This window comes from Phascolarctos cinereus, unplaced genomic scaffold (genome assembly GCF_003287225.1).
Source record: "Phascolarctos cinereus isolate Bilbo 61053 unplaced genomic scaffold, phaCin_HiC Scaffold_7;HRSCAF=346, whole genome shotgun sequence".
NCBI classification, from domain to species: Eukaryota; Metazoa; Chordata; class Mammalia; order Diprotodontia; family Phascolarctidae; genus Phascolarctos; species Phascolarctos cinereus.
In genome coordinates, this window is record NW_027556180.1 from 71,312,895 (window position 1) to 71,337,672 (window position 24,778).

Here is a 24,778-nt window from a genome sequence, read left to right on the forward strand (position 1 = left end):
GAGAAATGAGAACTTAACACAAAGCCAACATGTGTCCAGGCTCCAAGACTACTCTCTGTCCACTATGCCAAAGACATCACACACAGAGCCCTTGGGGAGCCTGCAGTCCACAGCACTCCAAACCAGATTAAAATGTAATTGAGAAATATTTAACAAATGAATAAAAACACAATACAACATAGGTAATGTTAATTTGTGGTTTTCTAAGTCAATATGCAGCCCCCAAGGATGCTTATGTACAGTTTAGTGGTCCCTCATTTCTATTGGAGTTTGAGACCACTCCACCAAGACATGCAAATAAGTAAGAAGTGGTCAAGCTAAGAAAATGAGCGCATGCTCCAGGATAAAAAGCCAAATAGAATTTCACATGAATATCCAGTGTTGTGAATGTGTGAGAGAATGACAGACACTGGGGCAGTATATAGTAGATTTTTGAGTGAAGAAGATCTGGGTTCAAATGCTGGGTGAGTGACCAGGGGGCAAGTGATTTAATCACTGTGTGGTCCTGCCAATTTCTTAAATTTATTTTTTAATTTATTTTTTTCTCTCTTCAAAAAATATTTATTTATATTTAGTTTTCAACATTCTCTTTTATAAGATTTTGAGTTCTAAATTTCCCCCCTCCCCAAGATGGCAAGGACTCTGACATAGGCTATACATGTACAATCATATTAAACATATTTCCACATTAGTCATGTTGTATACAAAAGAACAAAATGGAAAAAGCATGAGAAAGAAAAAAACAAATAGGATGCTTTGATCTGCATTCAGACTCCTGGTCCTGCTAATTCTTTAACATCTTAAGTTACAGAAGACTTGCTGGTCTGCCTTAGTGAAGGGAACTTACACCTTGAGTTTCCCTACACTGATGGAACCACAGGTCTAGAAAAAACAAAGAGACAAACAAACAAGAAACCCTCCTATGTGAATTTTATGTGGAGAAACAAAAAAATGGCTCTATGTGCTATCTCAATAGAGTAAAACATGCAAAAAAGAGTATTATATTGAGGCAAACAGGCAGCACAGTGGATAGATCATTGAACCTAGAGTCAGAAAGACAAAAGTAAGATCTAAGTTCAAATTCATTCTATCTACTTCAGTCTTCACATCTGTGAAATGGGAATGAGAATAACTACCTCCCAGTGTTGTTGTAAGGATCAAATGAAAATGTTTGTAATATACTTTGCAAACATAAAACTCTGTATAAATGCTAGCCATTGTATTATATTTTTTCAAAAAATAATTTGATAGAAAAATGTTGTTTGTTATCATTATATAACAGTATGGATTACTAGATAATAATTATAGATGCCATATATTAACACATGACAGAATTTTTAGAAAAAGAAATAGCAGAAGCTTATAAAAAACAAAGATCATTTGATTGTCTTATCTGGTCCTAAAACAACTGTCATTCTTTAAGTGGCTACTTAATTGTCCCCAATTTGTAAAGCTTTTTCTCTACTTGGACTTGCTTTAATTAATGTTTCTATACTGGCAAGGTGTTCCTTAAAGAGCCATAACTTCCCTCAAGCTTGACAATATTTATCTCCTAGCTTGTGGCCTCACTGCTCTTGTCCTGGTCTTTAGTGAACAAGTAATAGGCACAAATGAGCCTCATAAATACTCTTCCTCATTTCCTCTGGATTGTTTTGTTCAATGATAAATGACTCTAAACCCCACATCACCCAAATCAGATTTCAATAATGTTGCCGTTGTGACACAATTGAACAAAACAGAGAACACTGGAAGGCTATGCCAGAGAAGGTCAAAGCCAATTCAGAGCCTGGGCATACATTAGCAAAAGTGTGCCATTCCCTTCCTTTCATTTCTTTACATTATTCTTATGGGTGTTTTAGGGAAATTTCTACTTTGAATAAAGAGGAGAAAAAATTAGTTTATGGGAGAAAACATTTGAAATCATCATCACCCATATAATCAATTGTGAGAAGTATTTGGAAGGGAAGGAAAGGAAGGGGAGGGGAGAGAAGCATTTTTTTTTTTTTTAGCTTTCATTTGTTCAGAGAAGAAAGCATTCACATCCAGGCAGGTAGTGGGCTAAAGCTGGACAGAGATCTTAGTGCAGGACCAATAAGTTGGATTTTAAGGTAGAATTCAGAGAACAAACTCTAGGGACCAAAAGATCAAGGTAAAGATGATTGTCCTAGATGATATGAAGGCCACCTAGAGTTGGGAAGATTTGATCAAGTCTTATGTCTGATATTTATTGGCTAAGTAAGACTAACTTGTCTAAATAAGACATTTAACCTCTCACTTCCTCCTAGGCAGTCCTCTAAAACAGAGGTTGGAAAATTACTTTATTTATATTTTAAGCTTTATTTAAATATGTAAAAACCATTTTTAGCCTTGGCCTAGTTTGACAATCCTTGCTCTAAGACAGTAAGTTGTAGAGCAGGTGCTGATTTTTATCGTTAGAGGGATTTCCTTACCTAGGAGTTCCCTACACCAAATGCAATGGAGGGGAGGACTACTGGGGAAGAGGAAGTCCTTTCTAGGACTTTCCTGTAGACAACGTCCATGTAGACATTCCATGACTACATTCTCACTGAATATGAGATCCATTCATTTGAAAACATATCAAAAGTTAAGCCCAGACTCTATTATTGTACATATGGTTTGCCAACATACTTTGGAATATGAGAAAGGAATTATACTTTATCCCCCAAACAGTAAACACTGAGAGGACTTGGTGTGGGAAAGAAGGCTAACTTGAAGATTCACTATTGAATTATAAATCACATAGAGTGAACCTGTTCTGGATTGTCAACCAGTGGTGAACTGCTTAATGATATAAGATAAACTCAAGGCACTTAGAATTCTTTTTGTGCTTTGAACAGGGGGATAAACATTTCTATAGTGACTACTACTGGCCAGGCATTGTACTAAGTCCTTTTTTTTTTGGCTAGGCAATGGGGTTAAGTGACTTGCCCAGGGTCACACAGCTAGTAAGTGTCAAGTGTGTAGCAAATACTTTTACAAATACTATCTCATTTGATTTTTATGACAACCAAGGAAGTCAGGTGCTATTGATATCACTATTTTACAGTTGAGGAAATGACAATTAAATGACTTGTCCCAGCTGCTAATGCCTAAGGCCAGATCTTGACTCAAGCTTCCTAACTCCAGGTCCAGCACTCTATCTACTACATTACCTAGCAGCCTAGTAATTAAATAGTACCATGGGGATCAGAGAATAGGCATTTTGCTACTTTGGCCTAGAATTATACTTTCTCAATTTACTTAATCATATTCTTTAATGCCAGTGACCACCAAAGTACTCAAAGATCAGAGCCCTGGACAAAGATCATTCTTGTTCATGCTTTACTTTAGACTGTTTCTGAGATTTAAGGCTGTCACACATGTCTTTGGGCAAATTTCTTTGCTTCCTATTGTTTTACTATTATAGTGGATGATTTCTCCCATTTACTAGAACAAATACTTAAATACACATGTTTTACCAAGTAGGTATTTCCTTTAAGTCTTTTGAAATCCTTTTTCAAAGGCAATTGAAACTTGGTGTTGCTCAAAATAAATGAGTTGTACATGATCTGAGCCACTTGTTTGTCCAATGCTTCCTTCAGATGCCAAATAGCTCTTCAGTTCTTTCTAGGAAACAGGGATGAATATGTTTGTTAACTGAATAATATCTACCACTACCATTACTATTGATAATGATGTATACTTGTATAGAACTCTACCACTTATAAAACTATTTCAAAGCAATTTTCTCCAAGGGATTGGTTTCTTATATCTGATCCTTATAATAACCCTATAAGTAGAGAGGGCAAGGCATTCTTTTCCCCATTTAACAGATAAATTGAGGTTCAAAGAAGTTGAAGAATTTGCCCAAGGTCAAACAGCTACATAGTGGCAGAGACAGGAACATCATATAATAAATATATGTATATATATTCAGGGTATGTGTGTGTATCTATACATATATCTATATCTATATCTATATCTATATATATATGCACGACAGTATGTCCATATATGCAAATATATGTAAGTATCCACATATATTTGCATATATGCAGATCTCACAAAGATATACCAATTATAGGTTAGTTTCTGCAATACAGAAGAATTAGAAAACTCATCAAATGTGTGAACTTAAGTCTTAGCTTGTCTGCCTAAAGGTGATCACTTAATAAAAGCCTTTTGTTTTGATTACCACTCTCAGTAAATGAAAATGTTGAATGTCTATCTCTTTGAAAAGTATCTTAAAACTCACTACTTGTAAAATACAAACATACCTGTAGATGTGCAAACATATCTTCATTTACAAATTACTATCATCAAGAGAAAAGAACTTTCTTAAGCAACCCTTTGCTTTGGAAGAGAAAATGTAAACTTAAGCACAATGTCTGAATGTGCTAATTTTTCTTTTTTCTGGTCAATAGTCTTCAGTCCTAGCAGAAGCAGAAATAGGTTTATGTAAGTGCTGTAAATTAATTAGGCCCTTAATTTTTAGCTCCAATCAAGATAGAAGAATTCTTGGTGGAGGGGATTTCCTTATCTGAAATTATAGGTCTGGGGGGGAAAAGTCCCTTCTTACCCTAACATTCTTTGTCTACATTCTCACTGACCATGATGAGTTAGAAGGTCTTTGGCTAAAAGATGAATAATTTTGAAAAAAAAAATAACATTTAAAAAACTTCATTAAATACTTCAACACTCAGTATTCTTTTCATGGGCCCTACCTTAGAACAAAAGACTGCTGGACTTGATGACCTCTGAGGTCCCTTTCAGCTCTAAATCTGCGATTCTATGATTCTGTTATTAAATCTTGGATGTGATTTCCAATCTCTTCTTGTTTCTTTTAAGAAAAAAGGTAGTTTTACCTGCCCTCTCATTTGTAATCTTAGCAGCAGAATGTCAAACTAACGTGAACTTTACTTACTTCATTTTTTTGGCCTTTTTAAAAAACAAATGCTACTTTGAGGCTGTGGGTTTTCTGCGAATGTCATGCTCCACTTGGGCTTGAGAACACCATGCTGGGATTTTGTGCATGAATAGGCAAACAAGTCATTAAATTACAAAGGCAGACTCTTGTCTGTTATGTTATAGGAATAATTTCCTACTCTCCAGCCATTTTCCACTTGAGTAACCTTTTGTTTCTGTCTGTAAACCTTGAAACACAATCTGGTTTAATTGTTTTTCAACTCGTTAGTGCTCTGTTGGTAGTGCAGAAGGTTTCTCCACGTGTCACGAATAACGAAGGATTCAAGACCATCCAGAAGTCTGTTAAGCATCTGCTCTACACTCTGGACCCTTCAGACCAAGGTATTTCACTTCAGTCCCACCATGGTCAGTGCATTGTTGTATGGCCCAGGAATAGCGCCAGACTGAACTAAGTAAGAACAAAAGCACGTAACATTGGGTTTACGTGTTGTCTACGGTATGACTAAAGACTATCCCCAAATAATGTTCAGAATGTGGGAGATGAAGAATGAGTCAGGAAAATAGATGGTGCTTGCTTAGGTTTTTAACATGGAAATGACCATCATTGGTACATGACTCTGTACTTTTTGATATACAATGTCACTGTCAACGATTTCACCTCAGCAAAGACACTTAAATGTCTTGCAAGTAATTAGGAAAGTAGTTCTCATTTAACTTAACCAATCATAAGCCTTTTTTCTGTGTGGGGAAGGAAGCCTAAACTCAGCTGAAATCTACTTATCTTTGTTATTGCTCCCTTCCCCCTTTCCCTCCGCCACACACTCATCAATAGGTAGAGTTTGGTATTTAGCAATGACGTAAGAACCCCTGTCCACCATTCTGAACATGTATCTTTTTGCGTTAAAGGGGGCCAAGTCAAAGATGGGAGAATCAGTGCTGATCCACCATCAGGAAAACAAATCAAAACCCATGCCCTCTATTGGTGGATATTTCTTATAGGAGGACGGCATTATATATTACTGACAGAGAGACAGACAGACAGACAGAGACAGAGAGAGAGAGAGACAGAGAGGGACAGAGACAGAGAGTTTGGAATTTGATTAAAAGAATTCCTGCTTCACAAACATTCTTGTTCTAATTTACTTCCACTATGTAAACAAATGAAGGAATTTCACTCTTTGTCATGTGACTTTTTCCATAGGTATAATTTTTCACTTTGAAATATTATGTAGTAGTTGTTTTTTTTTAATCTTCAGACAACAACGAAAGTGCTATTAGTGCTTCTTCCATGGTTCTAATAGGCTTACTTTTATTTATCAACCCTGAACACAGCTATTATCTTATTCAAATGAAAAGCAGGAGGCAAGGGAATTAGGAAAATAGCCAGCAGAAAGTCTAAAGTGAAAAGTTTTACTCATTTTGCATAATTTTTCTTTCTGTTTGAATATAGTATTAATGACTAGTGGGCAGGACTGGTGTTATAGTTTAGCTACTTTGGTGTTATGTGTCTTTTAATGATCTTGAAAAGCATCAGCAAAAGAACCCAAGCTCAGAGCCTAGACCTAATATTCAGTGTCAGTTCAGTAACTTATTATAAATTATTTTTCTTTGTGTTCTTTCCATTTGTATTTTAAAGTTTCAGGCACCTTCTTCAAGTCCCTCCCCACCATTTTTTCCTCTTTTATCTTCAGGCTCACACCTTGTAATTACAGAGCGAGGTGATAAAGTTACGAAATTTCACAAAGGACAAAAGTCTCAAAAGCTCTTCAAATGCTTTTGAAGCCAAAGAAATAAGTAGTCGTTATGATTAACTGAGACAGAAAAGGATATCTATATATATGTACAGATATATACATATATAATGTATGTATATATACACATGCATATATATACTTATACACACATATATGTATATATACACACATATATATGTATATTACAACTCAATTTTCCCCAAGCAATAATCTTATCCAATCAATAACCAGGCCGCATTCCTTGCTGTAATAGTGGGCTTTCATAAATTTCAGGGAAATCATTGGATAGACCCAGAAATGAACAAAAACTATCAAAGAAATAATTTTAGTTAAGATATCTAAATGGACAATTCATAGTAATTTTGGCATTGTTTGGGTTTTTTGAGTTCTCAAATTGTCATACTGGTAATGAGATTTTTGGTATTTGCAATTTGGAATGCTGGAGTTCTTTTAAGTGCAAAGTTTACTTTGATAACTCATTGAGGTCTGCGTTCTAACAAAATGTGACATTTTTGGTTAGATAGAAAAACAAAAAAAAGCAAAACAAAAAAACCCCACAACCATACTCTCTCCTGTTCAGTGAAGGTTATTACTGTGCTAGATTTTTTATGTATACTCTTTCTAAACATGCCTGATCCCACCAGTGAAAAAGAAGTAAATTCTAACTTGATAAAGGTCCATCAAATATTAAGATCTATTTAGTACATGATTTCTTCAAATATATTTTATAGTCCCTTAGGGATGAGAGATCAAATTTGCCTTCAGAAAGTCAATTTATTCCCTTCTTGGCATCAGGGTTGGGGCCAATATTCATATGTTAAAAAAATCGCTTTTCCTAGTTATTCATTTTATCAATTGAACAAGGAAGAGAAATTCCATTACTCTTTTATAGATGCAAGCAAAGTAAATTTCTTAGCATCACATGGGAACCTAGTGGTAGATCCAGAGGGAACCCTAGAAAGAGCGATAAAAGCTAATATACAAGCAAAGAACTTTGCAAATCTTAAAGTGCTGTATAAATGTCAGCTACGATTATTGTTAGTAGTATTGTAAGAGATCATTGGTCTACCCCACACATTCAAATACATATACCATTTGTGACTGACAATTTTCTATCCCAAGCCTCTTCATTCCCAATCTTTTATTTTAATTGATATTTCTTTCTCTTTTGAATTAGTTATTGCAAGGTAGCAATTATCCCCTATACCCTGAAAAGAGCCTGGGCAAGTCTTACCTCCTGACTGGTAATGTTTAAACTCTAAGCAGGAAACTAGAGAAGACCAAAGTTGGTACTAAATAGTAATACCAGAAGCAAACGCTATGGACACATGGCCAGGCTGAGAATTAGATACAGAGCCTTTTGAAATTGTGGAGCTATTTTTATTTAATACAAGAAGTTAAGCTAGCTATATTGATTGGCAGAATATACAATAACACTTTATTGTAGCAATAAGAGCTCATAGGCAATTTCAGAATATATTAACTGGAGAAAACAAAAGAGCTATTAGAGCCAGTAATAAGGCATCCTATTGAAAGAGATTAGGTTGAACTTAAAAGCTGCAATCACTGAGATGTATTAGTTTCTTTATAAACAATGAAGAGCATCTCAAGAGAAGGTGATTGCAATGAGGAGAAGCACAGTGATATCATTGCACCAAATGGGATAGATAAAAGCATCAAAGTAATGCGTGGTTTTTATTTATGGTGTGACCACTGAGAACATTTTCATGTTTAATATTGATACAATGCTATTGTGTATTTATGCTTTTTACAATATGACTTTCCACAGAAAGTTAAATTAGCAACACATTTAACTTCTAGGGCTAATGCAAGGTGTTAGATTAAATCTTTCAACATCCAATATGATTTGCATCAGCCCGACCTCTTTCCCAATACATCATGATGATGTTTGAGACCAACCAAGACAGATCTGCTAACATTGCCCAATTTGCATTTTCAGCTGCATTCAGAATACATCAGGGATTGTGTACAGAAAAGGTCAGAAATGCTTGAAGCAATAACAGTGATGTCAGTAGGCACCTAAGCAGAACTTGGTTCAACTAAAGGAAGATTATCTTCAGGGCAGAACCCCAAATCCTGGAAGTTACCCCATTACTTCGTTCAGTATTTGATCTTACTTTTAGTATACAATAGCCACTCATGTTTCCAGGCCTAAGGGAGAATAGATCCTTTGACTCTAGAGTTTGAGTCAAACTAGAATTTGTTAGAAATGTGAGGCTTTGATCTTCAAGGTAAGTTTGTTTAGTATGCATATGTGTATTTTTCTATAAATGTTTCTAACAGTTATGAAATCAAAGGTGTCTCACGATTTCCTTAGGAAAAAAAAACCCTCAAGATTTTATTCTTGTTTCATTCATTCAAAATAGATTCAGACAGCTTCTACTGCCAGTGTAACAATAACAAAATAACTAATAAATGTTAAAAAAAAATTAAGTACAGTCAATATCGGTGTTATTATTTCAGATGGACCAGGCAATGTGACATCTTATTGGAAAGAAGATGGTGAAGAAAAGCTATCTCCAAGCAGTCTGGCTGCCCAGTAAGTCTACACACATTTTTTTCCATAACTGAATAAATACTTTGCCTGAGCAAGCAGAATAATTCATAAAGGTAATGTTGAACATAGGTATGACTTTTTCTGTTCAACACCATTATGTATATTTTATGCGCAAGGCACTCTATTAGGTATTGGGAGAAAGAGAAACATGGAAAAAATGCTGCCCTCAAGGAGTTTTTATTCTTTTGGGGGATATAACATGTAGATTCATATATATATATGTATATACACACACACACACACACACACACACACACACACACACACATACATACATATACATAAATATATACATAAACACAAGGTAATTTGAGGTCAGAAAAAGCACTAGCAAGCAGGGAAGTCTTCATGAAGGAGTTGGAGTTGGCACAAAAGCCTTTGGAGAAAGGTAAAGATTCCATCAGGCCAAAGAGATGAGGGAGTATTTTTTAATCATAGGGGAACCCTTATTTGAATGCACAGGAGAAGGAGATAGAAATTACCAGTAGTATGGTTTGACTGAAACATAGAGTGCATGAATGCAAGTAACACGAGCTAAGGCTTGAAAAGTAGATTAAAATAAGACTGTGGAAGGCCCTGAATGCCAGTCTAAAGGTGTGATTTATCCTAGAGCCAGTGGATCATCCCTGATAGAGTGTTGACATGATCAGATTTGTGCCTTAGGAAGATTATTTTGGTAGTTAAGGGAAAAGACTGAAGATAGAGACTATTTAGGAGTCTATTACAATGATCAAAGAGATGAAGTGAGGAAGGGCCAACCTAGGGTGATGGCTGTGTAAATAGGGAGAAAGGTATAGATTCAAGAGGTGTGGTGAAGGTAGAATCAACATGACTTAACTAATTGCCTATGGAAGGCCCAGCAAGAGAAAAGAATCACAGCGTCTCAGAACTGACAGGGAGCTCATTGGGTTCTTAACCTTGGGTGTGTGAACTTGCTCTTTTTAAAAATGTTTTGATAACTATATTTCAGTATGATCAGTTTCCTTTGTAATCCTATGCATTTTATTTTATGCATTTAAAAACTGTATTTTGAGAAAGGATTCCTGGTCTTCACCAGACAGATTGCCAAAGAGGTCCGAGACACAGAAAAAGATTGTGAGGAACAGAAAGTAGGCCGGTGTCACTGGGGTGAAGAATGCCTGGAGTAAGGTCTAAGAAGACTGGAAAGGTAGCAAGGTGGGGGTCAGGTTGTGGAAGGCTTTCAGTCAGGATTCAAAAAACTTTAGGCTAGAATATTAGACTTGATCTTATGAAGTCAAATTCAACTGGGATAAATGCAAAGCCTTACAACTTGGATTCAACTACACAGGTACAAGAAGGCTAGATGGCAGTCCTCCTAAAAGTATCAGGGTGTGTTAGTGGCCTAACACATACATGAACAAGAATCCCCAATACAGTATACCCACTTAGTAGTTACTCAGCATTTACTTAATATATTCAGAGTACGTATGTATCTAGGCAGAGAGAAGGGGAGGTTGAATCACTCACTACCTCTGGAGGCAGCCCATTCCACCTTTGGACAGCTCTAATTGTGAAGAAGTTTTCTTCACATTAACCTTAAATGTGCCTCTTTTGCATCTTCTACCCATTTCTCCCAGGTCTGTCCCCTGGGTCCAAGCAAAATTCTCCTACATGGCAATACTTGAGATACTTAAAGACAGTCATCATGTCCCCCATTAATGTTCTCTTCTTCAATCTAAACATCCCTGTTTCTTTCAAGAAATCCTCCTATGGCATTATCTCAAGACCCTTCATTATCCTGGCTGCCCTCCTCTGGATTCTGCCCAGCTTATCAACCTTCACATTCAAGTGCAGCGCCATCCCTGAACACAGTGCTTTCAAGGCAATCTGACTCAAGCAGTGAAGTAGGATTGTCAAGTGCCTAGCGTGGTGCTATGCATCTTTAAATGGAATCCAAGGCTGCACTGGCTTTCTTTGTTGCTGTATCTATCACACATGCCTCAAATTGAAATTCCAGGCCACTAAAACCCTCCAATATTTTTCAGAGGAACTGCCATCTAGCTGTTTTTCTTCCTTCTGGTACTTGTCTAGGTGAACCCAAGTTGTAAGGCTTTGCATTTATCCCAGCTGAATTTGACCTGATGAGATCACGTCCAATATTCTAGCCTAAAATCTTTCTGAATCCGGACAAAGCCTTTTACAACCTGGCCCCCCCCCCACACACACACACCTTCCCTGTTTTCTTATACCTTACTCCAGGTATTCTGCAGCCCAGTGACACTGGCCTCCTTGCTGTTCCTTACACTGCAGACCCTGAGTATTTTCACTGACTGTTCCCCATGCTCAGAACACTCACTCTTCATCTCTTCCTTCTTGCTGTCCTGGCTTCCTTCAAGGCCCAGCTAAAAGCCCATTTTCTATGAGAAGCCTTTTCTGATTGCCCTTAATCCTAGTGCCTTCCCCTTCTTGAGCATCTCCAATTTTTCCTATGCGTGTGTTATTTGTGCATAGTTGTTTGCATGTTATCTCCTCCATTAGACCATGGGCTCCTTAAGAGGAGAGACTGACTTTTACTTTTCTTTGTTCCCCCAGCGCTTACTTAGCACAGTACCTCGAACATACTAGGGGCCTAGTAAATACCTATTAGCCATCCCTCCCAGTTTTGTGTCTTCTGACAATTTGATTTGCATAGCATTTATGTCTAAGGAGGGAAGGATAAGACTGAGGTTATGAATTTGAATATGGGTGACTAGGATAATAATTATCCCCTCAACATAAATAGGGAAGTATAGAAGAAATGAGGCTTTGGGGAGGGAAGATAATAAATTCTGTTCTGGTTGAGTTGAATTTGATATGCCTACAGGACATACAAGTGGAGATACCCATTAGATAGAGTTGTGGGATGAATGTTCAGGAGAGAAGTGAGGACTGATTGGCCTTATAGATTTGGGAATCATCTGCATGGAGGTGATAACTAAATCCATGAGAGCAAATGAAATAACTGAGTATTCACTAGGAGAATACTGGCAACCTAAGGATAGGAATAACACCTTCCTAAATCATAGCAAGTCTAGGGCCTATTCTTTGGGGAATATAGTCTCAGATTTAGTTTTGTTTTGTATAGTACCAATAAAAGATAATTTTCTTTTCTAAAATTACATAGTCAGATTCTGGTACACAGAAGACAGACCAGAATAAATGTGTCTTGTAAACAGTGAGAAAATCCAACCTTAATGGTAGGGATTAATGAGTTGACTAATCTGAGATCCCAAGATCTTCTGTTATAGCTCTTCTAAGGACTTGTTATATATGTCTAAGATTCATCATCTTCCCTAAGGTGTGAAATAGCTGAAGGTTTCAGGTTCATTGCTTGGGTCCATGCAACACCTGAATTAAATGGCAAGAGAATGCACTGGTACTTTTGCTTAGAATATTTAAGAGAGCCACATAGGGGGAAGGAGTTGGCAGTACCTTGGACTGAATTGGCCTCTGCTTGGTGGATAGGAAGAATCTAGTGAGAAAAGTACAGTGAATAGAGGGGACAGGGCTAGGCAACAGCAGCCTCTCTGGTATTAGATGCTCATTTTTTCTCCTTTTGTATGGTCATTGTGATGAAGAAACACATTTATACGTGTCTATTTCTGACATCATGACTTGTATTCCTCTAGAGCCCACACTGCCTCCATACACTCTACCATGTGGCTTTTAATATATTTCACAAACATTGAGATAGAAATTCTCAGTGGAGCTAGTGCAGTCAAGAAAGAAAGAAAACAACCATTTGTTAAATGCCTACTAAGTGGCAGGCACTGTGCTAAGCACTTCACAACCATGATCTTATTTGATCCTCACAACAGCTCTGGGAGGTAGGTGCTATTATTATACCCATTCTACAGTTGAGGAAATAGGCAGACAGAGGTTAAATGACTTACCCAGGATCACACAGCTCATAAGCTTCTGCAACTGAATTTGAACTCAGGTCTTGATGACTATGGACCTACTCCTCTAGCCACTGGACCGCTCCTTCTTGAGCTAAACTTAAAATGAAAGTACCTGAGTTTAAATGCTGACCAGTTACTTATGATCTGTGTGCTCCTGAGCAAGTCACTTAATCTCTCTGTGCCTGCTTCCTCACTGTAAAGTAAGATTAGTTGACCTCTAAGATTCCTCCCAACCCTAGATCTGTGTTCCTATGATCCTGATCTTGCAATCTTCTTAAGGATTCCTTCAACACCTGTCCCACCTGCCCTGCATTGTCTTACCTGAAAATTACTTTCACCTGAAAGTCCTTGCCTCTCTTAAAGATTTATCTAACTCTCTCATAGTGGGAAATGCCCTTAGTCTACAATCCTTGTGACTGAGGTGAAGAGGGAAGAACTACGTGGTAGGGGAGGGGAAAGAAAGAAGGTAAGGAAAGTGGTGTAGTAATAGAGCGCTGAGCCAGGAGTCAGGGAGATTCATCTTCATGAGTACAAATCTGGCCTCAGACAGTTACTAGCTGTGTGATCCTGGGTAAGTCATTTAACCCTGTTTGCCTCAGTTTCCTCATCTGTAAAATGAGCTGGAGAAGGAAATGGCAAGCCACTCCAGTATCTTTGCCAAGAAAACCGCAAATGGGCTCACAAAGAGTCAGACACGACTGAAAACAACTGAACAACAACAATAAGGAAAGTAGAGAAATAACAAAATCTTTAGTAGGCAAAGTGGTACAATAGAAAGAATGCTGGGTCTAGAGTCAGAGGATCTGAGTTCAAATCCCAACGCTGTCAGTGCCTCTATGACCTTGGGTAAATCACTTAGCTTCTTGGGATTTCATCGTGTGTGAAATGAAGGAGTTGGTCTGGAGGATCTCCAAGGTCCCTTCCAGCTCTAATTCGATGTCTCTATGAACCCCAGAACCTGGGAACGAGCTGCCTCTGGCCTCTTCTTAAAATAGATGTTCACAGGGGCAGTTAGGTGGTGAGGTGGATAGAGCACCAGCCCTGAAGTCAGGAGGACCTGAGTTCAAATCCGGCCTCAGACCAAACACTCAACACTTACTAGCTGTGTGACCATGGGCAAGTCACTTAACTCCAGTTGCCTAAAAAAAAATATATAGATGCCCACAATTCTGCAGGCTTGTTTTAAGTCTGTCTTTGAGATCTGCAGTTACCTCAAAAAGAATTAAGGGATAAAACTTATGAAATCCAAGACCTCTGCCCTCCAGAGTACTCATATGTTTAGGGTACAGAATAGAATATAACTGGAAGGGATACCCCTTAGAGACCATTCTAGTGCAGCCCCGAGGCACCCTTGATCTAGTTCAATACTTTTGTTTTATAAAACTGAGGCTCAAATGACTCGCCCAAGGTCATATGAGTTTGTTGCCCAACAGGACTTAAATCCAGATTTCTGGACCTCAATCGAATGCTATTTGCATTTGGCACCCTGGTGCCTGCCTCCTAAGGCCTGCCTTTCTAAGTGATTCTGAACATTTCCTACAGCTGAAACATAGACCATTTATCATCAACTTTCTTGGATGCCCCAGGATTCCCCCCTGAAACCACACCTTGGGAAACTCTGCCCTAGGGCAATATGCTCTAAGTACATTTTAATCACATCAAAATCCTGTAATAACACAGATCATTATGGCATGGATTCAGCAATCAATACTGCCAGTCAAATCACATTCCATGCAACAATGAGAAACAGAAAAACCCTGATATTACATGGTTAGCCTATAAGCCAGGTGTTAGTTCTGTCTCCCATGACAACGGGATTGTAAAAGGTCCATGGGCCATTTCATGATAAATGAAGAAACAGGTTTTGTGTATTTCTATGGATATGCTTTTTCAGAAACACATGCATACCCAATAATCTGTGGGTCTCAGAATCATTAAAGCCTGAGTCTTATCTGGAGTTTTTTTTTCCCCCTTCAAATTAGAACTTCTCAAATATCTATGTTGTCGATTTCTATCAGAGTCCCTAATCCTGATTGTCTAGAAATAGTGATTAGCCATGACTTCTCCAAAATTTTGAATGCAAAACCCCTCTGGTCTAATAGATAGCTAGGTGGAATAGAGGCTGGAGTATTGAACTTGGAATTAAAATCTGGCTTCAGACACTTACTAGCTGTGTGACAATGAAAAAGCCATTAACCTCTCTGAACTTCAGCTTCCTCATGTATAAAGTCAGAGTAATAATAGCTTCTGCTTCATAGGATGGCTGTGAGGTTCAAAAGACATATGCAAAGGCATGGAAACTTTAAAGTCAAGGCCACAGCTCAATAAGCATTTATTAAGTACTTACTCTGTTCCAGGCTCTGTACAGGGAACACAGATACAAGCAGAAGACACTCCCTGCCCTCAAGAAGCTTACATTCTAATTGAAGGGTACAATACATTAAAAAGTAATTAAAAGACGGGATTGGGGGAAAGAGAGAGATGAAGGTATTAGGAATGGTGGCATGGTAGACAAAGTCCAGAGATTCAGGAGCCCAGTCTGGAGAGGAATGAAAACATCAATGGCCTGGGCATTCTCCTTAAAATGGAGGTTCTGGGAAGAACCAACCAATCGGAGGGAGATGCTGCAGGGTCAGAGAGTTACTTTCACTGTGAGAAGTCCAGGGATGGAGTGATCTTCTAGAGTGAAGAGATTTATTCGGTATGGTAGAGAAAATCAGTAGTAAGGAGTACAACCTGGAGAAGAATGACTGCTGAGTATACGGAGCTTTCTGTAATCCTAATATGGCACTTCTATTCCATTGTAACACAATTTAACACAAAATCGAAGTATACATCTCTTGTGTTTTGTTGCAAAGCCACTGTCACAGAGTAATTAATGTTTATTATATACCGTCTCTGTGTTGATACCTGTGCTGGGCATTGTAAAGATGGGGCCGGGGAGAAGAAAAGGTGAGTTCCTCCCTTCACAGAGCTTACAATTTATTGAGGAATAGACAACAGACACATTCACACATATGTGCTCACACATCCCAATAAAAAAGTAAAAGACTCACACTGTGATTATCTATATATGCCAACTAATTTTTTTAAAAAATATTTTCTTTTACTAGTGTAATTAGTACCTTTGAAGGCAAGTTGTAAAAAGTTGATTTCCCTGGGCTTGTTGACCTATGCTGACTGCAATTTGTCTTTAAAAAAAAAATTAGTCATTGAATTTAATTATATATATATATTTTCAGACTTGTTTGTGTGTAAAAGATTTATAAGGCAATGTACATTTTATATTTTGATTAAGGATACAGTTATGAATTCATATGATATATATATAAAAATTTAAGTGCTGAGTGAATCCAAAGTAAGTGAATAACTCTTTTGTTGGGATCAATCATGTAAGGCTTTCTGGGAAAAGTAAACCTAGCCTACTGGAAAAATTACTCGAGCTCTCTGTAAAAAGGAGTTGGACAAAATGACTTCTGCGGTCCCTTCCGGCTCAAAATTTGTGTTCTTTCAGTGTTTTCACTGGAAAAATCAGTCAACACAACACAAAACACCGACACAAGAAGATGAGTTTGGTAACAGTTTTAAATTTCTCAGTTATACAAGCCTTTGTTTTGTGTTTATTGTAATTTGGTGTGTTGTTTTTTTTTAATTCCTCAGGCTCCTCATTCTGGAAAACTTTGAAGATGCCCTCTTAAACATTTCTGCTGAAAGTCCTTATGTACCCTACCTGATGTGTGTGAGAAATGTAACTGACAATTTAGCCAACGAGTCACCAGGTAATACTCTTCTTAATGGTAGAAACATTATTCATAATTTGGGAAACCTTTTTCATACCAGAAAGTCCATCAAATCCTTAACCAAAAAAGAAAGACTTGTTCACCCGTATTTATGAATTTGGAGCTCTCTTATATAAAAAGAAGTGTTAAGTACAGGGGATTTTTATTTTCCTAATATTAATATAGCAAGTAATAGTAACAATACATATCGGGTGTCTAGAGGTGCTCAATGTTATGAATGTAGCCTTTTGCTACGTCAGCCTCTGACCTTCTATAGCTTCTTAAAAAAATGAAAAACAAAAACAATACATATAGGTGATTCAGACTCATGTCTGCAAACTGAGATACTAGTTACCTTGACTGAAGGAGTAGTGGTGGTGATGGCACACCATTTTGCTTCCTGACCTCTCTCTTTTTCATTTTCAATTTTCTGCTTGCATGGACAGCCATGAAGGTTGCATTTAATCAAATGTTCCTTTCCTCTTTCTTTTTTTTTTCTTTAAAGGATTTCTTTTTTGCATTCTTCCCTAAGAGATATACTTTCTCTCTGTCTACTGAAAAAAAATTGTCAGGGATTCACTAGCAAACAAAAGTCTGGCTTCTGTTTACTAGGAATGAATTAATCAAGGTTGGAAGGACATTTGATTTCTAAATGATTATGAACCTGTTTTTCCAAAACTATTTTAACTTAAAAGTTTACCAAAAGATGTCACAGATGAAAGCATGTTATAAGTGACAAAAAGTCTCCTGTGGGAGCTTCTTGTTTGAAATAGATTTGTCTCTTTACTGCATATCCAAAAATACTGTTAAAATAAACTAAGTGCATATTTTCCCAGTATTAAGAAGCCATCTTTTTTTTCTAACTAATCTCAGTGGTATAAGGCTTTTGTTTTTGCAAAATGTCTTTATGACAAACCATACTTAAGTGTTTCCAAAGAAAAGTTTCCAAAATGATCCTAAGCCAGGGTGGGGAAACTGTGGCCTCCAGAACTCATATGACCCTCGAGGTGAATCCGTCTGGATTCATTTGAGGACCTGGGGGGCCACATGTGGCCTCAACCTAAGCTCTCTCGAAAATAACATTTCTTTATTTTTTTTTTTATAGAAAATCTAAAACTTCTGCAATCCACCATTCGGTTCAAAAAATCTTTTCATCAAAATGGCTCTTATGAGGACTACTTGCCTCCAGTTTCAGAAATCATAAGATCAAAAGTAAGACTCCAAAAACAAAACAGCCAAAAAGAAAAGAAAAGAAAAAGCCCCGGACATGTTATTTTTCTTCTTTGAAGAAGCATCTATTTAATTCAGGTTTCAAATCGGTAGCATTGCAAATGGGATTTCTGGCTATTCTTTTGATTCGGGAATGCTGAGAAGAGGATAAAAATGTGGATTCTCTGAGCAACTTGTTTTTATTCTGAGGGGTTTGAGGTGGTTTTGTTTTTGGGTACATGTGTGTGTTGTGTGCATCAACATGCGTTTGTTACCTAGGATAATCAATAGTATGAAACGACCTATTCCAAACTCTTCTAAATTGCACCTATTAACCAGGTTGTGCCTAATGATACAGTCATCTCATTAAGACGGCACATTCAATTGAATTTAGCCAAATGTGTACAAATGAGTCTGGTTATTTGAAAGGTCTCTGACATTTGGGGTCTGAATAACTGAGTTTCAAAGCTGATATGATTACACCTCACAAGTGAAACATATTGATGGATCAAGTCATTTCCTCTTTAGCACTTCCATATTGAGGAAGTACAGAATACAAAAAAATGAAAGAAATAAGAGGCATCACCATAATATTCAAAATATTGGTGATTTCTGAACTGGCTTCTCTGGATGTAATAGGATTTGTAATGTAGGTTATTGTTTGGTAGTTTCAGTTGTATCCGATCCATCATGACTTCATTTGGGGTTTTCTTGGCAAAAATACTGGAGTTGTCTGCCATCTCCTTCTCCCATTCATTTCACAGATAAGGAAACGGAAGAAAACAGGGTTTATTGACCCGCCCAGGGTTATACAGCTAGTAAGCGTCTGAGGCCAGCTTTGAACTCATGAAGATGAGTATTCCTGATTCCAAGCCAAGAACTCTATCCACTGCGCCACCTAGCCACCCGATGTAGGTTATACATGCACTTAATAAGCTATGATGTCATGAAGTCCACCAGATCTTATAATTCAAGATAGTGAATTTTAAAAGCAGCATTCCTTAGTAAAGGAGTCAGTAAAATTAATTTTTAATCCACCATCACAGATAATAATAATGGATATTCATATAATGCTTTAATAGCTACAAAGTGCTTTATACACATTATCTCACTTGAACCTCATAGCATCCTTATGAGATAGATGACACAGGTATTACTAGCTTCATTTTGCAGATGAGAACACTGAGGCTAAGCAGCTTGCTTATGGCCACACAGCTTATAAATGCCAAATGTGGGATTCAGACCAAATTTTCCTAATTCTAAGCAGAACACTCTTTCTACAATGTCCTGTTGCCTCTGAAGTCATGTTGGTTGGCTCTTAATGGCCAATCTGGCTCTTTCCCATTTAATTTATTTATTGCCCTCACCATAGAGTAACCAGTTACTGTGTAAGTCCACATATAGATAAAATCTCAAAAATGAGATTTGGAAAAAGGAACTGGCTTTGGAATAAAGCAAAAACAAAAACTTGTCTTTAAATCCTGGCTGTGCCACTGTGACTCACTTTGTCAGTTCTGTGGCATAACTGTAACCTTAGACAAGTCATTTCAACTTACTGGGCCTCAGTTTCCTCATTTGTAAAGTGAGGAGTTTGGACTGTGATTTCTAAATCCCTCCCCCCTCTTAAATTCTCTACTCTACGATCTCTTCAGAAAAGAGTTCATGTATATGCATACATATATATATATATATAATATATATATATATATATATATATATATATAATATATGTATATATACACACACACACATACACACATATAAGAATATGGGGGGGGAGAAGAGAGAGGAGAAGAGAGAAGAGAAGATGAAGAGGATGAAGAGAATGAAGAAGAATTAAGACAATATTGGCATATGAAAGAAATACAGCTAACTGACTACAAAAGCTGACTGTTTGGACAGTTGAGGAGGCAAGGTCTCTGGTGGCATTAGTGGCATAAGTGGCATTGGTAGCTCTTTATAAACCCACGTTAGGATGAATAAAAAGACATAAGACCTATATGGACAGACTACAAATTCCACACTCAATCCCCATCATCCCTTATGTAGAGACAGGGCAGAAAAAAGCCAGGGGAGACTGGCCACACTTTGGTTTTGTATGAATCAGATTTGGGGTCTGGGGAATAGGCAGAGAGAAAAGGCCATGGGGGTGGGAAGGAAGTACAATCTAAAAAATAAATACAGTAGAATTCAAATGCCTCCATATAATCATTATGCTCTTTGATGGGTCCCATATTACTGACAGTGGATTTAATTCCTATTTGAAAGTGCTAAGCCTAGAACAAGGTGGCCATCTTTTAGTCCAGCCTGGAAAAGAGATCTATCAAACTCAGTGGGTTGTATGAGAACTCATACTGGTTTTCCCTGCATGTGCTCTGGTCATTAACGTTTCTTATCTTTTCAAATACATATACATGTTGTTCCTCTCCACATTTAGTTGAAAATATTTGTTCTATCCTACAAAGACCAAATCTGAATTTCAAAATATTAAGGTACCAAAATATTTCTCCTTCTCTTTCTTTCAATAACCACTATAAGACAGGCCATCAGACATTGACGGCATGGAGATTTGCATGGCATGGAAAAAGCACTGGACTTGAAGTCAAAGGGATCGGGCTTAAGTTCCAGCAAAATGGCATTGACCATTTTTTTCTTTATTTTGCCATTTGTTTTTGCCATTTATGCCTGGTAAAATCATTTGTCCTGTCATAAAATGCCAATCTTTCTATAATGATGTATAACCATGCCGTATGAGGACTAGTTCTAGGAAATGGAGCTATTTAGCCTGGGGAAGGAGGTAATTTAGGGGAGGAGTAGCTGTCTTCAATTATTTGAAGGGCTGCCACAGGTAGACAGATTAGACTTATTCTGCTCGGCCCTAGAGGAGCAATGAGTAGAAGTCGCAGAAGAACAATTTTGGCTTGATATGTGACAAACTAGCCTAAAGAATTTTTGTTCAGTTGTTTCAACCATGTCCAACACTTCCTGACCCCATTTAGGGTTTCCTAGGCAAAGATACTGGAGTGGTTTGCCATTTCCTTCTCTAGCTCATTTTATGGATGAGGAAACTGAGGAAAACAGGGGTAAGAGACTTGCCCAGGGTCACACAGCTAGTAAGTGTCTGAGGTCAGATTTGAACTCAGGAAGATAAGTCTTCCTGACTTCAGACCCAGCAACCATCCCTGATAATGAATAGAACTCTCCAAAAAATGGAATTGACTACTTGAGGAAGGGGGGGGGGTTTCTCCTCACTGTATATTATCATGGATGCTAATGAAAACTGACCTTGAACTCGGCCTACATAATGATCCATAGCCCACATATTGACTTAGAAAACCACATATTAACATTATCAATGTTCTATTTCATTTGTTTATTTTGTTAAATATTTCCTAATTATATTTTAATATGGTTACTGCCTCTCTAGGGAGTATTACAACATGCTACAGTGTTTGAATCCTTTGTTGCAGAGGAAATTTGTATTTAGGTATGAGTTGAAGTACCTGAGTTTTGAGGTTCCTTCTAATTCTGAGATTCTGTGATTTGGTGGCATTTTTAATTCCTATGATACAATTTCAGCAAGTTTCCTTGTAGTCATAAATGGCTGTTATGGCCAGGGAACACTAGAGCCATGTAATTATTTTATTCCCTTTGAATCTTTTAGTATTTTGAATAATATGAGCTCTTACAGTTAATATGCTGCAGGGATTTCTCAAGCTGCATCTGTAGTCATATAACAAGAAAAGTATGTGTTCTTGCCATAATGACATATAATTATACGCCATAATTCTATATTATATCAAAGGTCATAAAGACAGTTTTGCCCAATGAAAAGAAGGCTCTCCTTGGAGTCACAGAAAGACCTTAGCTCAATTCTTTCTTCTGACACCTATGACCCAGTGGATTTCATTTTCAGGACTCCATTTTGGCTGCTCTGGTCTGTTTATTAACACCATGCTCCCTAGAGAGCCTTCTGCATTATTGACAGGGTTACCACAAATGGAGACATAGTCAGGAAGGAAATTGTCCTGTGAGTTTCCCTGTAGCTTAAAATGGTTTTTTGCCGTTTGTGATTTCATCAGTGTGGATATTGCAGCATGATGCTGATTTGAACCCACTCCACACCTTACTAGATAATTTAATGAATTCTGCTACAAAATAAGATAATTGGCCTTGAAGCCAACTTCTGGTGATGAGCTTCCTAACAAGGGAAGCATTACTAAAATCAATCATTAAGCATTTATGGAGCCCCTACTCCTATGTGCCTGGCATTGTGCAAGACACTGAAATATAAAGACAGAAATGAAATATTCCCTTTTCTCAGGGGGTTTATATTCTGGGGGGGGGGAGAACAACATGGTCAGCCTGTGCTTTAGTGATATTGCTCAGGAAGCTGGTGGAGGATGGATTGGAGAGAGAAGAGGCTTTAGAAAGGAAGGCCTAAGTGGCACAGTGGATAGAACTCTAGCCTTGGGGTCAGGAGGACCTGAGTTCAAATCTGACCTCAGACCAAACACTTGACACTTACTAGCCATGTGACCCTGGGCAAGTCACTTAACCCCAATTGCCTCATCAAAAAAAAAAAAAAAGGAAGGCCTATCTTAATAGTTCAGGCCAGACCTGATGAGTGCTTGCTGGGGTGGTGGCTGGGAGGGGACACATGCAAGAGCTGCTGAAATCTTCCTAGCTTGATTACACTACACTAGCATTTAAGAATCCAGAGTCACCTCCAGACCTTGATGAAGCACTAGAGTAGGGAATTAAAATGGAGGTTCTTACTGTCATAAGTGAACAAAATATGGCTTCCGATTGGGAATTATTCTTAATTCATCATAAAGATCAGCTGAGCATGTTATAAAATTAAGATATAGGCCTGAATTATGTACACTTTAAGCTTAAATAACCAAATTCGATTCTACTTAATTCAGTTAAGTAAACATTTATTGAACCAGAGTACATCACGGTAAGAAATGTGATGTGTGATAAGGCTGGCGCTATGTGTCAAACTCTGTACAAGGCCCTAGATATGGAGACAAAAATGAAGCACTCCCTATCCTTAAAAGGCTTATATTCTACAGGGGGACGCAACATGTACATAGGCAATGAATATCAACTATAGAGACAGTAAATCCAAAGTCATCTTAGGCCATTGTACCAGTCAGGGCTGCCACTAGAAAGATCATTAAAGGCTTCCCATAAGAGGCGGCACTTGTCCTAAGCTTTGAAAGAAGCCATAGACATCTTATGGGATGCTAGTATATTGAAAAACACTGGCCAGTGATGGTCATTTTAATTTTTTAACTGATTTTCCTTTGTTTTAGTATCACTTTTCCTCCCAAATACATCCTTCCCTTCTCCCCACCTAGCAAGCCATCACTTGCAACAAATAAGGAAAAAGAAAGAAAAAACTCAGTTTAGCACATTAGCAGTCTGGTGGTATATGCAGCGCAGTATATCTGTATTTCCTCACCTCTTCAAAGAAAATAGGAAAATACATTTAATGGTAATGTTGTAAGTGTCTAACAGGATAGAATGAGAGATTTAGAGCCAGATGGGGTCACCCAGGCCACCTATTTCAAACTTCCTATTTTACAGATGAGGAAATTAAAGTACAAGATGGTCCAAGATGGTTAGACTTGCCAAAGATCACAAAGGTAGTAAACTCAACAGATAGGATTTGAGTCCAGGACCTTTAACTCAGAGCAGGGAAACAGTCTGCCATTTCCACACCTTCCGTTGGCCGACTGCACATGTAGGTGCAGCACATAGAGAGAAGCAACTGCAATACCGAATCCTCATATCTTACTGTAACTTTTGTTGTTGTTTTGAAAAGCTGTTACAACTCCGAAATGTGACCAAACTTCTTTGTGAATCTGAGACCTTCAATTCAATAGAAGAAACTTGCCAGTTTCCTAATATTAGCTTTGGAAAGCTATGCGAAGGGAGTCGCTTCCACATGCAATTCCTTGAAGCAGCTGAGCTCGGCACAGAAATTGCAGAAGGCTTACTGAACCATGACAATATCATATCTCAAAAGCTAAAGGATTTGCTTACTGGGGATCCAAACAAAATTAATTTAAATATGGATCAGTAAGTTTTTCTATTGTCTTTTTTTCACCCTGGCAGAATCTTTCTAAAATTATTGAAATGCTCAGTTGAATTTCTTATTCTCTTTCTATTTTGTTTCAGGTTCCTAGAACAGGTGTTGCAAATGAATTACTTGGAAAATATCACAGAGTTAATACCAGTCATAGAGTCCTTGCTGCATGTCAATAATAGTGCGACTGCTTCCGAAAAACCAGGTGTTTTCCCATCCATATTTGAAAAGCTGACTTATTAGCATGCATGTGCTTCTTAGACTGCAGCTTAAGGAGGGATGAGTCCATTCAGTTTTTGAAGCAACTTAAACAACTTTCTTGGCTATCTTCTCTTACATATGGAAAACCTGAGGCTGTGGAATATTACATTACTTGCCCGAAGTCACCCAGTGAGCTGGAGGGTAGGGGTGGGGGGAGGAGGGTGACAGAGAAGAGTGCACAAAGATTTTAAGCCAAGAGCAAGTGATATTTTAAAAAATGTGCCACTTCTTCTTCTTTGGGGATGGGGAGGGTTAATTGGCTGTATTAAGGG

General features: G+C 37.8%; 1 protein-coding gene across 1 annotated transcript in view; it reads left to right on the forward strand.

Annotated features, from left to right (window-relative positions):
* ABCA12 (ATP binding cassette subfamily A member 12) overlaps positions 1–24,778 on the forward strand; it is a 240,178-nt gene that overhangs the window by 110,501 nt on the left and 104,899 nt on the right. Inside the window, exons 8-13 of the mRNA XM_021002700.2 lie at positions 5,195–5,307; positions 9,165–9,240; positions 16,821–16,939; positions 18,045–18,151; positions 23,982–24,238; positions 24,338–24,450. Of these exons, the coding sequence (XP_020858359.1) occupies positions 5,195–5,307; positions 9,165–9,240; positions 16,821–16,939; positions 18,045–18,151; positions 23,982–24,238; positions 24,338–24,450 (785 nt within the window). The remainder of the gene's footprint in view (positions 1–5,194; positions 5,308–9,164; positions 9,241–16,820; positions 16,940–18,044; positions 18,152–23,981; positions 24,239–24,337; positions 24,451–24,778) is intronic.